This window comes from Apis dorsata, unplaced genomic scaffold (assembly GCF_000469605.1).
Source record: "Apis dorsata unplaced genomic scaffold, Apis dorsata 1.3 scaffold_52, whole genome shotgun sequence".
Classification (NCBI taxonomy): domain Eukaryota; kingdom Metazoa; phylum Arthropoda; class Insecta; order Hymenoptera; family Apidae; genus Apis; species Apis dorsata.
Genome location: NW_006263353.1, coordinates 3,104,669 through 3,105,282, shown reverse-complemented (window position 1 = coordinate 3,105,282; position 614 = coordinate 3,104,669). Strand labels below are relative to the sequence as shown.

At 37.0% G+C, this 614-nt stretch overlaps 2 protein-coding genes across 2 annotated transcripts in view; both read right to left on the bottom strand.

The window, feature by feature from the left end:
- LOC102674776 overlaps window positions 1–614 on the bottom strand; it is an 11,612-nt gene that overhangs the window by 2,152 nt on the left and 8,846 nt on the right. The gene's annotated exons all lie outside the window — the stretch shown is intronic.
- Window positions 485–614, bottom strand: part of LOC102680556 — a 2,470-nt gene continuing 2,340 nt past the window's right edge. Inside the window, exon 4 of the mRNA XM_031514945.1 lies at window positions 485–588. Within this exon, the coding sequence (XP_031370805.1) occupies window positions 500–588 (89 nt within the window). The 3' untranslated portion in view covers window positions 485–499. The remainder of the gene's footprint in view (window positions 589–614) is intronic.

The window sequence follows — 614 nt, the reverse complement described above, 5'->3', positions numbered from 1 at the left end:
TTTTTTTTTTTTTTTTTTTTTTTTTTTTTTTTTTTTTTTTTTTTTTTTTTTTTTTTCCTTTTTTCTTTGGGACAAGACGCATCGCGCCGTTCGTCATCTCTTTATTACAAAGAACAAATATGCAGGCGGTAAACGAATAACAGATCGATCTAATGGAGATAGAATTAAATAAATACTAGATCGTGTTAGGCGCTGTTGAATAAATAAACAATGCTCGACATATGTATATATATATATACGCTATACACGGAACGAGTATCTCGTGGAGGTACTGGTTCCTCGTAGAAACGGAAAGAAGAATTTCGAGGAATTCGGGGAAGGAAGAAGGAAAATGGAAAATGGAAAAGGTCGAGATGAAACGTCGTTCAAGGATCGAACAGGAACAATAATAAATAAACGTAAAGTGGAGAGCGCAAGGATGACGAGGGAGAAGGAAGTGGAAAGTAGTAGTGAATCAAAAGGACGAGGTAAAGAGGAAAGTGACTTTCTATGAGATTCTTTATGCTTGCGGTTGAGGTTGGTGAGCGCGATAAGCCAGCTCGTGGGCGTCTTGAGGCAGACTTCTGGCCCAGCCGTGGCCGCTTTTTTTTTTTTTTTTTTTTTTTTTTTTTTTT